This window comes from Taeniopygia guttata, chromosome 1 (genome assembly GCF_048771995.1).
Source record: "Taeniopygia guttata chromosome 1, bTaeGut7.mat, whole genome shotgun sequence".
NCBI lineage: Eukaryota > Metazoa > Chordata > Aves > Passeriformes > Estrildidae > Taeniopygia > Taeniopygia guttata.
In genome coordinates this window covers 3739782-3752046 of record NC_133024.1, presented here as the reverse complement: position 1 = coordinate 3752046, position 12265 = coordinate 3739782, and the positions used below count along the sequence as shown (strand labels likewise).

At 37.0% G+C, this 12265-nt stretch overlaps 1 protein-coding gene across 3 annotated transcripts in view; it reads right to left on the bottom strand.

Moving 5' to 3' along the window:
• NECTIN3 (nectin cell adhesion molecule 3) overlaps nt 1–12265 on the bottom strand; it is a 57810-nt gene that overhangs the window by 30277 nt on the left and 15268 nt on the right. For all 3 annotated transcript variants that reach the window (XM_030287033.4, XM_072937123.1, XM_072937067.1), the window contains exon 2: nt 4978–5316. In XM_030287033.4, the coding sequence (XP_030142893.4) occupies nt 4978–5316 (339 nt within the window). The remainder of the gene's footprint in view (nt 1–4977; nt 5317–12265) is intronic.

Sequence of the window (12265 nt, the reverse complement as noted above, 5' to 3'; positions counted from 1 at the left end):
ATTCAGGAATCAGGATCAGTTTTTTACTGTTTTCTGCTCAGTCTAACACTGCTCATGTCTGAACAAGTTGGTTTATTATTTGCTCAATTGCACTAAAGGAAAAGGCAACTATAAATGGATAACCTTATAAAAATGTGTGTTTTCTGTTCTATGCTTAGAAGTGCTTGAAGAATATAAGTAGTTATGAAACTGAAGATTGTTTGGGCAGATACGGAAAGCAAATTATTTTTACTTTGTTTCTCTGAATGCACACCCTCTGAGATTTGTTAGTAACCCTACCGAAAATAAGCCAATAGCAGATTTTTTGTGCCAAGTTTTACACTCACTCTTCTAGATCTGAAGCATTTCTAATACAGCTTCTTTCAAAATCTGATTCCCTGTTCTGCAACACCAGCAACAGCTCGTGCTTTGAGCAGTAAGCTTGGATATCTGATGTACATATGAGGCATTGCTCCATCTGCATAAAAAAAGCCTTTAAAACCTGGTATGGAGAACATGACATTATATAGCCCTGTTATCTGACCTACAATTTGGTTTTCCTGACTTAATATAAACACTAGTGCCCTGTTCTCCTCAAATCACTGGTAGAGACTTCTTCAATAGTGTCTGTAGTATTACTAAAATGCAGAAGTAAAACCCCAAATTTATACTTAGAATTTTACATGCATGAAAATTCTAATTTTTGCTGTATTCCTCCCCTCCCAAGATCTCCATAACAGTAAAATAAATTAAATTAGCAACTATCATTAGCATTTCATGCCAAAATTATAGACTCCAATAATTTCAGCTTGAAATAAAAGTTTGACAAATGTTCTATTCCTTTGATTTTTCTTTAAAAAAAAGGTATGCAACTGCATAATTTTACCTCCACCTCTTTGGTGAAGGGATACATAAGCAAACAAGAACTCTTAACTAAGTTGCAGAGATGTCCAGACCCAAAGCAGAAGTCAAGTAGCCAGAAAGCATGATAGTGCGTTTTTAAATTTAGTCTTTCTCAAATGATACCAGCCATTTGTCAGTTTGAGTTCACTGTGTAATATTTGGTTTTACACTTATCAACTAGACACAAAGCTGAACTATTCAAAACTACTCAGCATCACAAAATATACTTATTCCCAGTCCTACATGTTTCCATGCTTTAGTTTTTTTTATACAACAGAAATGTTTAGGCTTCTACTGTCACATCTTCCCACAAATTGTGATTCTTGTACTACATACCAACTGCAAGATAACTAAACTGAAAAACAGGAAGCAACTGCAATTAGGTTAGTTTATCACTCAGGACTACTCTGTCCCAGCAACTGAAACAAAACAAGCAGAGGCAGATAGTTATTCCATGGCCTTTCTAGATGTGTCAGTCATGGATTAAGAAGTATCTGGTGAATGAATCCATAACTACAAGGGGCAATCGGCATCTCATGTCTCACAGTGCAAAATAGTGCAAAACCATTTTCAGTTTGGAAAAGAAACCAAATTGAATGTATGTGCTTTGGAATTTATTTTGTGGTATTTTTTTTGGGTTTTTTTGAAAGTGTAATTTCTATATGCAGTCCTCTTATCCCAGAGCATTCAGTGCAGCACATGAATGTGATTTTCACTGACTTTCTCTGCCCACAGTGGTGGTGGAGGACAGAAGAGGCAGCTGGGAGAACATTAGAGAAGCTGCTACACCCATTCAGTAGAAATATTGTACTCTATTCAGGACAAATGAAAAAGATGGTGAGGACAATGCTCTGTGTGGAAAAGGAAGCTACCAATCCTCTAAGATGCAAAAGCAACACCTACTTCCTCAGCGTGTAAGTTCCATCTCAAGCAACATTATGGTGTGAATTATACTTGAATATTCAAGACAGGATGTCTGAAGCACGGAAGATAGATGTACAGTTGTTCAAAAGGTTTCAACTAATTTGCCCATCTGTGCTTGCCTTTTTACTGACTCATGACCACCACCTAATTTAACCCAGCTTATTCCACCTTCACCTCCCATCCAGCATGGACATATCAGAAATGTCTTGCTGCTCTGGTCCTTATACTTCTTTGCAGAAAAAGAACATAATAAAGCATCCAGACATGAACCTTAAATCCTACTGCATCAAGTTTTGAGGCAAAAAACCTGCTTCTTGGTTTTCCTGTACTTCATAAGCCTTTCTTAATTCCTTCTGTTAGTTTTTAAAACTATTTTTCAGTGCACACTGGGCACAGGAGGTCTGGATGATGTTGGCATGATTACAACACAAAGAGGATTATCTCCTCCTGACATTAAATTCACTAATTCCTTGACATGGGTATGACACTGGGAATTGTCATCTCCTTCATCACAACTGACATGTACTTGATTAATTTCTTTCCAAAACAGTATTTCAAGTTTTTATTTTCTCTTACCTCAAAACCAGAAAGTTTATCTTTATGTTTACTTTATTCTGTAAGTTTGACAAACCAAAGTTTCAGAAAAGTTCAATACATCTGTTTGACCCTAAAAGCATTTTTGTGTTTCCACTGTCTTAAACATGTCTTTTACAGTGCATTTCCTTAAGGCAACATGAAGCACTAAACAAAGCAAACTAGGAGTGGGCAAAATCACCAAACACAGCTCATCTGTCAAACTTGGGGCACACAAAAGGTTTGAAATATGGTCTTAAGTAATCAGTGTGCCGTGGCAAAACACAGGGCATTTTATCTTGCAGTTATTTCTTTCTTCCATTTGTCTTCAGTGTCTCCACTTTACAGTGTACAAGCATCTGGTACATGACTAAGTATGTCCACTACACAGGGGAAGGAAACTAATTCTCTGCTAAATAAGAACAGACAGGAACTAGGAAAAAAGGCAATCCTGTTTCAACTGGAAACAGCTGCAGCCTTAGGACAGGAACTTTTTTCCTTACTTAAGGTAGAGGTTTTTAGACCAGTGTGAGAATACAGTCAATGTATCATTGAAGATTATTTTAAGTTACATCAAGATTTAAATTGCAGCAATTGCATGCCTTAGGATTCTGATGAGCTTGGAATTGCTGAGCTCCGGCCAGCAAAGTTCACAAGTAATTAATTTACAAGCATATTCTGAAAATCATTACTTCCCCAGTATTTTGACTGTTTAAGCCTACAAGTCAGTGTAGCAAAAAGTTTCTAAGAGGACAGAAAATACACAGCTAAGACAAAAGAACTTGAGTCCAACAGAGGGTTGGCTACATAGTGATACAAGCGAAGCTGCTGATAACCAGAATGGAAAAGCATCTTTGCAAATAACAGCTGGATTTTGCTATTTAGAGACCTGAGAGATTTACAGCAACTGGCAACATCTACATGAATGATGAAAAAACCTATGACCAGAACCATTGTATGCTTGACTAATACTTCTTTGCCTATTTCAACTGCAACTTTTCATAACGTATGTCTAATGAAACAAGTTGTGGTCCTCCCACTCTTCCAAATGTAGGCTAATATGCACATGAGACACACATGTGCTTTTCAATTTCCTCCAGAAACCTGATATTATGAGTGCAAATAGGACACAATAACTAATGTTATCTGAAAAAAAAAATGACCTTTGAAAGAGAAACTGACTAGAAAAGGTGAGGGGAGATAGTGAGAAATTCCCACTGATTATTGGTAAAGCACAATAGCTGAATCCTGAAGTCAAGAGACTGCTACAATAACCACACACAAAACCACCTGCAGTACAGATGGAGGTCAGGTGAAACAGAGAACCATAAGACCACATGCTTTGTGCATCACACAGAATTTTGGTCGTTACTAGCTTCAAATTGGATTAAGCCAGTTGCTTTGATGCATTTATTTTGCCCCACCTTGTGGTGAAAACCAGTTTACATACTGTGCTATAGCCATCTGATTAATCCCATTGAATATTCTACTGCTATGAAAAGATGGTATCAAAGATCAAGAGATGATCCTAAAAAACACATCAGCTTGCAGAAATAGTCATTGATGATCACCTCAGCTACAGAAAATATCATTTTACTCCTGGCAAGAGATAGATACAAGAGGAATACTATTGTAAGGAGAGGGCAACTTAATAACAGACTTTCAAGTTTCAGGGTAGTCATTTTACCTTACATTGCAGTAACACCTGAGTTACTTGCACTTCAGCACTAATTCCTTATGACAGCAATACTCAGCCCTCAACAAGAGGGACAAAATTAGTGTAAACAAACCCTCAAGTCTATAAAGGTTTCACATTATGACTATCCACAAACAGTCAAGAGCTTAAACTGACTCTTCCCACAACTCCCAGCAGTCATCTAGATAGTTTTGCTTTACATTTACACTGTGCAAAGAACAGTTTGCATCACAGACCCAAGCAGCAATATTAAATTATAGTGTCAGCAGCACATCTATAAAATCACAGAATTGCATTGGAAGGGACTTGTTGAAGGTCATCCAGTTCAATCCCCTTGCAATAAGCAGGGACATCTTCAACTATAGCAGGCTGCTGCAGAGTCCCATCTGAATGTTTCCAGGTGTGGGCATCGAGCCTCACTGGGAACTCTCTAACCTCATTACAGATGATGGACAATTTCACTGAGACAACCAGTTATCAACAAAGTTTAGAAATACCTGCTTCTTCTGAAGACCAGTGACTATCCAGTACTAACTGAGGGAATTTAGCCAAGGCAGTAGCTAAGGCCAAGTTCTGCAGCTTCCCAGAACATACAGACAAGTCCCTGGTATCAGCGTGGTCTGTCAAAGCTCTAAAACGCTGTGCTAACACAAACTGAATGTTTGTTTTCAGCATAATGCCTAAATAGGAACTGGTTATTTATTTTTAATAACTAGACAGTCAAAGAACAAGTTCTAAAGAAGCAAGACTCAAAAGAAGTCTCCTCTATGACATTAGAAAAATTACATACCTCTAAAGTAAGACCAGCAAACACATATTTTGCATTTTCTTTGGGTTAAATGGTAAAATTCAATTTATTAGTAAGTTTGTAGAATTTTCCTTTCAAAAAGAAGCTAACTTACCTAATACTGTTACAGTTGTTGACGACTGTATATTTCCAAGTGGGAATGTAACTGCCTTGCAAACATATTCTCCTGCATCAGAAAAGCTTACATTTTTTATGATGATTGTTGCATCAGTAAGTGAGTAGTTTTTAAATGCCACTCTTCCTTGGTATTCTCCTTGAACAGATATTCCATATTCAGGGTGATGAACAGCAATAGTCTCTGAACTTTTACCATATATCTTCTCCCAAGAAACTTGTGTTATTGTTTCATTTACATCAATTACGCATTTCAGTGCAACCTTCTTCCCCCAAACTGCTGTCACATGTGGATCAACAACTGGTCCAGCTAAGGCACCTAAAAACAAAGCAATTGTTAGTTGCTACACAAGAAAGTTACGTTGCTTGGTTTTCACAGTAAGCCTTCTTCCATAATTAGTTTACCTTTTTAGATGAGAATTCCTGCTTTTATCTGATTAACTGATGCACAACAGTGTGGAAATACTACAGAAATGCATTTCAAGCAGAAACATCAAACCAAGGCACAGATCAATAATTTTTCAGAGATTACTACCACTAATACAGAACTACATATAAAAATGACCTGACAATTGTGTAACTGGTCTAACAGTCTTTTGAAAGTTTAACTAGATATGAACATTCAGTGAATTCAGATTGACCAAAAAAACAAGACATGGTACTTCTTAGCAGTCTGATTACTGATATAGAGCATCACGCAAAAACTTAAGTTAACCTACTGCACTTATGCGCTCTCCTTAAACAATCTGTATTAAGTCATATCTTTTATAAGTAGAAATAAGTGAAACTTCTAGCACTTAACATGCCAGTAAATACTTCGAAAGCAAAGCAACAATCAAAAAAAAAAAAAAACCAAACAGAAAAGCCCCTATCAAAATCCCAGATTTACAGTGCCAGTCACTCAAAGACCTCATCTTGAACTTTCCTACCCTACTTCTTAGTGAAGACATTTACCATCATACAGATGCAGTCTTGCTGCTTCAGTGTAGTGGGCTGTCTTCACACAAGATCTTATCTCAGACAGTAAATATGCAAGAGGAGGCATAGTCAAGTGCTTGCTTAGGATTCAATGTATTTCTGCTTAATAGCTAAAATATCTTCCACAGTAGCAACTACATTCTGAGCTCAGCATTTTACACCACCCTCCTTTCAAATTAGGAAATCCATCAGGTCAAAGCAGTTCAATATACCACGGGTTCACAATTTCTTTTGCCAATAAGATGCTCCAGCAAGTCCACTCATTAGTTCTCTCAGAGCAAACTAACCTGATAAACAAACTCTTAGTCCACAATGTATGTATTTTAACAGAGCTGTTTCAAATGCTCTGATTCTCTCTTCAGATACCAAGTCAGTAATCAAGCTGTTAACTGAGGAAGTTTACTGATGAAGCAAAAGTAAAGTATAAATTTTTATTTGCCCCATTCTCATAAGCATGAAGTCATTCAGCTTGAGATATGAGCTCCCTTTTCACTCACCAAGCTCACACAAAAGGCAAGCCATGTGTTCAGGAAAGAAGTCCTTAAAAGCCTTTATCTACATGTCCATTGCTAAAAGCTTTCTGCTTCCCATTGATTGATTTTTCATTGTTCAAACCATTTCTGAGTCAATGAAGTCACCCAAAAAAGTGATTCAAGTATGGATTTCTTCAGTATATAACTACTAAATAACATCAATAGTTTGAACACCTTAAGCTACACAAATAAGTCAAACTAAGCTAGAAATTTAGACTAATATTGATGACACCTCAATAGCTAAGTGGGGCTGGTAAGGGGACAAAAAATAACAAAAGTAAAAAAAACCCATTACATGTTTCAAATAGAGAATAGCTGCCATGACAAGTAGTGCAAGAACATTCTGCCTATTCTCCTCGTGCCTCTTATCTAACACATTATTGTGACAGACATTGGAAAGAGGGCAACAATTTGCAAACCAGTGTGCAGAGTTTCACCCAAACTACATTTAAACACAAGGTGGAATATTCCTTGAAAAGTATTTGACTATTGCTTTCTACCTTTTAAATAAGGCTCACAAGTTACGTTTGTGAAATGGATTTCAGAATGTACAGGATATAAATATTCTGTAATGCAATTTAAGCAAAGAAAACCACTTTCATTCAGGAATCAGCTTTTTGCAACAGTTAAACCAACTGAATCTTAACCTATATTAAACTTTATCATAGTGATTAGCTTTCTATAACCCCAAACAACTTAGTACAGAAAAAACCCACAAGTGAACTTACAAAAACTGCTCAGACTTCTGGGGAAGGTAACAAATTGAAGTGAAAAAACATCCCAGTTAACTGAACACATGAGCTCTTTTGCTACCTTTTACTTTTTTTTAACAACTCTGCTCCCAGTAACTGGAGGCTTTAGCTACATGAAGATGACCATTGTACATTTAAAAAGTCAATACTCAACAATTTTCCCACCAAGGAATACTTCTAACAGCTCATTTCTGCCATAAGAACATTGTGTTCTCACATGAATTACATGAATATTTTCAGAAGTCAAACTTTTTCATTGCTGCTATTTTCAAGATTTACAGACTGAACTGAGCAGAACCTATATATATTTATAGATATAAACACACTTACAGCTATAGAATGTTGATCAGTTAGATCTTTTTCCTTCCCCTTCTCCAGCAAGAGCTAACATAACACAACTCCAAATTTTACATTTTTACCTTTATCTCATCTACTGACACACGTTCAGACTCCAAAGGGAAAAAAAAATCAACTCATCTACCCAAATCATTTAACTTGAACTTGCATACAGCTCATACAACAGTATATAGACTCCAAAGTGTTTAAAGTGCTAGAAACAGTTTAAATCTGAAATGCTACATATTTAATTTAGAATGGTATGTTTTGTTTTAATTTCCATCCAGTTATTATTTAACTAGCTATAGTTGCAGAGCAATCAAGCTAATAGTTCAAACTAGCAAGCTAATTACCATGTAGATATTCAGGGCTCTCCAGTGCTCAGGATGCTTAAGATAAGTATTTCCTTTGACATAAAGACTTCCACTCAAGAGTTCGTATTCTGCTCACATATTGTAGTTGAATAACAAGCTACATGTCACCCCCAAAATAAAACATTTAGAAGCTTATAATGCACAAGGTTCTGAAGGACAAGACACTTCAAGACCATGCTATACAGGTCCTTAATTGATCCATAGTACTGACACATAGGACATACATTTATTGTTTTAATGAAACCTGGCCCTCCTCTTCTTGAAATCTGATCACCTCTGCTTGAAGTTCACAATATTGAAGTCTGTCATTCTCATCAAGCCTTATGGATACACTTGGTATTTACTTAGTAATCAAGATGTTTTGTAACTTCTCAAGGTAAACACAGCATCATGAGGTTTTCTTACATTTTGCTTATATTTGCCCAAGTTTTTAGAGATCTGCCTTCCCTTTCCTTTTTGCTCCTTTGGAGTATGTAAGATTCTCCTGTATCATTTCACATGCAGCCTGATGAGATTGCTATCTCAAGCACTTTAACATGATTCAATTTCAGCTAAGTCCCTATGCACTAACTGATTTTTGATCACAGTGATCCAATGCCATGCTTGACAATAAAGTCAAGAATCTCATTTTAAACAGTGAGGCAATGACTCTACTCATGTAACTTGACAGAATGTTTAAAGAGTAAACAAAAAGATCCCTAAGGCTCACTTGCAGCATTAAAAGCCACAGAACTAGGTGCTATCAAATACTGACCATGATAATCTTGTCAATGTCAATTCTGAATTAAGCTTCTACCACTAACTGAGGAATTATATGGCAACCTTCATAATACAACAAAGTATTCAGGATATGGAATAACAGAATACTTTCTACATTTACAGGCTTGTTATTTGTTGCAATAAACAGCAGATTTAGATTTTCTATATGAAGCAGCAATGCACAAGCCTAATTATAAAAGCAACACATTTTGTTACCCACTTAACAGCACGCTTCTGGCAAGACAGGGTGACCATACTGACCTTTCTAGCCACTGATTTCCCACAATCTGCCAACTATTTCCACAAGACAAAGGCAAACTACAGAAGAGAACTGAATTTTTTTCCCCTCTATCAGCAAGTTATTCAGCTCATGGGTATACGTGGCCTTAACACAAACTAGTGGCAGGGAACTCAGAAGAGTTCCAACCAAGAATGGAGCAAAACAACAAGAACATCCCATTTCACTGACAGCAAGTTGCTGTCAGCAGAACTTCCCATGGAACACTTCTAAAGTCAGGCTAAGCGTTATTGTTTGGCCAGTTTAATCTCAGCTGACATCAGAAAGCTTATTCTTGCAGTCCTCCTCCTCCTGTGTCAGCACTCATCAGGCACTTAAAAGACCCCTACCTACAAAAATTCACTTGTTCTCTTCCTGATTTAACCTTCTCAATTAGCTCAGTCAATCACAAGTGGCAATACTACACAGGCAATGAGCACAGCTCCACAAATCTAGTAGCATTTTCAGATTTGTTTAACCAGAAAAACAAAGCACTTTAAGACACTGCAGAAAACAAGCTGAAACCTCAACTTGAGGTTTTATAAAAATATATGCTTAAATGACTGGGAAGTCGTCAGTGTGTCTTTTGAGCTCCAGGGTATGATCAAATTACTGTGTCAAAAAAAGATCAGAACCAAGGAATGGAAGAGGTTCAAGATGAAGCAGTACAAAATGCCTCAGCACTAGCATCCAATTAGAAGTGCTAAGGAAGAACTTAGGAAAAAACTGCACTTAAATCAAAGAGAAAGTATTACACTCTAGTGTTACTCTCACCTAAGGATCTGCTTTATCACAATCCTTGCTTGAAGTGGACCATCAACCAGTTCTTTGGGGACAAGTGAGCTGAGATCAGGAACAGCACTAGATTAGCTTCTATAAGCATTGCATTTACAGGACTCAGCTCAAGTTCCCTTTCTGTTTTGTACAAAACTCACCTTATTTTTTTAAAAAAGGATGCCAGGGATGCATTAGTTCCATCTCAGAGAGCAAAACTTAAAACCTGTTCAGTGTTTAGCACACAGTATAATAGGCATACAAAAGCCTACCAGAAAGTAAATAAAGTTTCAGTGAAATGAGGCATCACAATTCAATAGTCTGAAGCCAAGACTACTGAAATTCTCAGGCTCTCTCAGGTTGCTTCTTCATTTTACTGAAGTTCAAGGGATTCTATCTTTTAAACCAACTTTACCTAATACCAACAGGAAACTAAAAACATTATGATGTAGCTCATGCAAATGCACCATTTGGAAATGGTTAACATCTGAATAACTTCCTACACCTGCAAATGGCCCAAAATGAGGTTCCAGTCTTGGCTTGGTTTATAGCATGAGCAGCTCTCCTCTAGGTGGATGTAGCCTGACTTCTTACAAAAACCATAGAAAGGGGAATATCATTTCTACTTGACAATTAGAAAATAAAGTTGCACAAAGATGTATCTTTTCCAAGCAACCTAAAATTCAATGAGACTGGCAACGAGAACTGCATGAAGAGATCAGTCTCAATTTCAGTGTTGTCTCAAAAGTTAGCTGTTGCTGAAGGGTTTCACTAACATCAAGCTCCAGACAGATGGATTCTCAGTTAAGTGCTATCACAGGATGCTTTGCAGAATTCTGAAACACTATGAACAACCATCTGGCTGCTCCTAAGGGTACAGCTGACAAGATATTACATCATTCAGCCAGGAGGTTTGTCTTATTCTGCTCCTTTATTCCCACAGCTGATGGAAGACACTGTCAGTTATCTCCCTCTAGTTGCTGAATCAACATGTGTATCTACATAGAGGGAACAAGGAATAGAAATTATTGTTTGGAAAGCTACAGCTACCATTCATAAGACAGTATCCAGAGCCCAGAGAGAGAACTCACACTGCCTGCTAAAAGGCCAGGTAATGCAATACTGGACAAAGAAATGTCATCCTGGCACAAAGGAGTCAAAGATGACAAAGTATGCAAATCTCTTCAGCTCCAAAATAAACAATTATCTACAAGACTGACATTTGCAACACAGAAAGCAAAGAAAGAGATTTCAAAGAGACACTTTACTCCCCTGCAGCACAAAGTCAAAGAAAAAGTAGTTACAACTCAGAATTTAACATTTGCTTGAGCTCCACTCATACAGTCAGGAGTTGGAGCTTCAGAAAAACTCTGCCCTTGAAGTCAGATTTGGCTGTTACCCACCATTCTTAATTCAGAATACTATTTTCACATGTGAACCAGTGCTTCTGTTCTAGTTTAACTCCATGTAAGACAGCACTTTGCCTCTGCATACTCTGCTTCCTACTATGCTGCACAGATCTTCAGTATCAAGCAGCAGGACGATCTAAGACACTACAGGAAGTTAAAAAGGAATGTTAGGCTCAGGATCCAAACGGAGTTGGGAAGGACACTCTCAGAAAACCAATTTTATAAGGTTGAAACTTTAAATCAAACTACTCACTAAGAATGTTTAAAAAGTCACATGAACTTTAAAACTTCATGTGGAATTTTGACTTAGACCATATTAACATCAATGTCTATTTTACGTGTTCTTACATTATAATCTTTTATACATATTAACACACAGCAAATTAAGACACATGTGTTTATCCTAATACTGAACTTTAATATGTTTAAAAAACATGCTGGACTAATAAGTAAGGCAGGCTATGAAGTGGCTGGAAGTTCTTCTGTAATGAATATTTCCAACTCTGTTTCACCAAATCTTCCAAGCCCATCTCCTTTAAAACAAAATAAGCAGGACAATGAGGTACTCTTTCCAATAAATGGGCCATACTCAACAGCAGGACTAGAGAAAGACATCTCACTTCACATCCTACTCCCTCAAAAAGCCACTAGTAAGAGTAAAAAAGTAGTTCAAAAGTTATCCATATACACATCACTACTGCCTAACCACCACAAAATGCTTCACACCCCCATTTAAATAATTTCAAATCCCTAAGAGCAATAGGTATAAATACACAGAAGAGATTGAAACAAGCAGTCCTCAATGTAACTAAAACATCTTACTGGAAAGTTTGTTAAAGAGTTCCAGATGATCTTAGAAATCTTTTGAAACACAAAAGATGAGTCAATAGTTCTGACAAACTGATCTGGTGGGAAAGGCTGAAGTCCTCCTAAGTGACATCCAGTTTAAACACATAACCAAAATATTTAACAGAAAACTGGAGGTCAAAAGGAGAGTTGTACATCCGAATCTTGGTGGGGCTGATGACTAATGCATTATACACAGAGAAACAAGTGAAGCTACGCTTAACAAACCT